We start from the raw sequence: 2,972 nt of genomic DNA, 5'->3' as shown, positions 1-2,972 counted from the left end.
AACCACAATGTTAAAGGGGTATTCCAGGCCAAATTATATATATATATATATATATATATATATATATATATATATACATATATATATATATATATACATATATATATATATATATATATATATATATATATATATATAATCAACTGGCTCCGGAAAGTTAAACAGATTTGTAAATGACTTCTATTAAAAAATCTTAATCTTTCCAATAGTTATTAGCTTCTGAAGTTGAGTTGTTGTTTTCTGTCTAACTGCTCTCTGATGACTCACGTCACGGGAGCTGTGCAGTTCCTATGGGGATATTCTCCCATCATGCACAGCTCCCGGGACGTGACATCATCATGGAGCCGTTAGCTCAGAAAACTTCAGAAGCTAATAACTATTGGAAGGATTAAGATTTTTTAATAGAAGTAATTTACAAATCTGTTTAACTTTCCGGAGCCAGTTGAGATATATATATATATATATATATATATAGATATATATATATATATATAGATATATAGATATATATATATATATATATATATAGATAGATAGATAGATAGATATATATATATATATATATATATATATATATATATATATATATATGGTTTTGCCTGGAATACCCCTTTAAGAATGTGAAATAGTAAAGTTTTGTGACGAGTAAAGTTTTGATGACTTTTGGAATCCCCGGGTCCAGTAACCAGAACTCACTTATTAGGCTGTGTTCACACTGTGGAATTTCTGGGCAGAATTTCTGCCGGAGATCGAGCCGGCGGCACTAGGACCGAGCAGACTGCATTGCTGCCCCCATAGACTGCAATGCATTTGTGGGTGGATCTTTTTTGGGAGATCTGCTCAGAAATGCATTGCCATCTATGGGGACAGGAATGTAGTCCGTTCGGTCCTAGTGCCGTCGTCTCGATCTCCGGCAGAAATTCTGCAGTGTGAACCTAGCCTTATTCTCCATACCATTCCTAGTCATGCTCCACCACTACAGCACTAAGATTGTTGTTAAAAATGATCTTCCCGTCTTTTATGGAGCTGCACCCCGGGGTCTTCAGCTCTCGGATGATCTCCCCTCTCAGCTCAGGAGGGGCATTTTTGTTAAAATCACAAGTCTCTGTTAGAAAATCCAACAACAAGTCCCCGTTCCTGTCCCCGTCAATGAAGCATTCTGTGATGTCCATGTCCGAGGGGAGATCAAAAGAATAATACTTTGCACCCTCTGAACTCAGCATGTCTTCAATGTCACCTGCCGTGATGTACAGGCAAAGGTCATTCAGGGGCAGGCGGGATCCATACTTCTTCCACAGTGTAGACCACCCACTATTTCCTGATGGAAAGAAAAAAAAAACGTATGACGGAAAACGAGAAAGGAACATGAGATATTGAAAGCCAAAAAGATAAAACAGAAAGGTGGGAAGAAGACCCTTAGTGCAGCTGTGCCCAATCTGTAGAGCAGTGGTCTGCAACCTGCGGACCTCCAGATGTTGCAAAACTACAACTCCCAGCATGCCCGGACAGCCGTTGGCTGTCCGGGCATGCTGGGTGTTGTAGTTTTGCGACATCTGGAGGTCCGCAGGTTGAAGACCACTGCTGTAGAGGATCTCATGCAGCACTCCTGCTTATCAAGAAGGGAGTGGCTATCAGTTGTTCCTATAGACCTCTGAGAATGGATCGGTTGTCAACATTAGTCGCTCCCTTATCCCCTTCCTGACCCAAGGCAGATCTGATCTATCATTTAAAGGAGTACTCCGGCACGCACTTTTTTCCTTTTATCCCGTCCGGGCTGCAAAATAAAAGAAAACACACTTTCTCTTACCTGCCAACGAGCCCCCGGAGCTCCGGTACACTCCGGTACATGTGTTCGGTCCCCGGGCTGTATTCTTCTTACTTCCTGTTAGCCCGGCACGTCACACGGAGCTTCAGCCTATCACCGGCCGAGGCGGGACATCGCTGCGGTCATGTGATGTAAAATACTACTATATATATATGTGATCCTGACATAGTGTTGATGCCATGACTAAGGATCGCACAGATCCGAAACGCGTCGGTGTTCTTGTCCCTATGCTGCATGTTTTTATGACTTAATAAAGCCGAAGAATTTTTGCATCCTAAAGCGCTGGACATTTCCATTATTACCTGTAAGCTCCGTGTGACATGTCGGGCTACCAGGAAGTAAGAAGAATACAGCCCGGGGACCGAACACCTGTATCGGAGTGTACCGGAGCTCCGGGGGCTCGTTGTCAGGTAAGAGAAAGTGTGTTTTCTTTTATTTTGCAGCCCGGACAGGATAAATGGGAAAAAGTGCGCGCCGGAGTACTCCTTTAAAAGAGGTACTCCGCCCGTAGACATCTTATCCCCTATCCAAAGGATAGGGGATAAGATGTCTGATCGCGGGGGTCCCACCACTGGGGACCCCCGCGATCTTGACTACGGCAACCAAGACATTCAGTGCATGGAGCAAACTTTGTTCCGTTCCGGATGATTGACGATGTGGGGCGGAGGCTCGTGACATCATGGCCATGTCCCCTCAATGCAAGTCTCTGGCATGATGGCCATCACGACCCCCTCCCATAGACTTGCATTGAGGGGGCTAAAGGAATGCCAGGTGCAGCAGGGGACCCCCGCGATCAGACATCTTATCCCCTATCCTTTGGATAGGGGATAAGATGTCTAGGGGCGGAGTACCCCTTTAAAGGTGAATGGAGCAGGCTCAGCACTCAGCTCAGGACTCAAGCTGGCACCAGCCCTAGCAGCTCCTGACTGATTTTAGTACCCGAGGGCTGCTGCCAGCTTTTAAAGGGGTACTCCGATGGAAAACTTTTTAAAAAATTTTTTTTTTATCAACTGGTGCCAGAAAGTTAAACAGATTTGTAAATGAATTCTATTAAAAAATCTTAATCCTTCCAGTACTTATTAGCTGCTGAATACCACAGAGGAAATTCTTTTATTTTTGGAACACAGAGCTCTCTGCTGACACCTCT

General features: G+C 43.8%; 1 protein-coding gene across 1 annotated transcript in view; it reads right to left on the bottom strand.

Moving 5' to 3' along the window:
* Positions 1 to 605: 605 nt before the first annotated feature.
* Positions 606 to 2,972, bottom strand: part of HNMT (histamine N-methyltransferase) — a 38,760-nt gene continuing 36,393 nt past the window's right edge. Inside the window, exon 7 of the mRNA XM_056534188.1 lies at positions 606 to 1,318. Coding sequence (XP_056390163.1) covers positions 960 to 1,318 — 359 coding nt within the window. The 3' untranslated portion in view covers positions 606 to 959. The remainder of the gene's footprint in view (positions 1,319 to 2,972) is intronic.

This window comes from Hyla sarda, chromosome 8, assembly GCF_029499605.1.
Source record: "Hyla sarda isolate aHylSar1 chromosome 8, aHylSar1.hap1, whole genome shotgun sequence".
Classification (NCBI taxonomy): Eukaryota; Metazoa; Chordata; class Amphibia; order Anura; family Hylidae; genus Hyla; species Hyla sarda.
The sequence above is the reverse complement of the archived record's forward strand: the minus strand, read 5'-3'. Positions and strand labels throughout refer to the sequence as shown.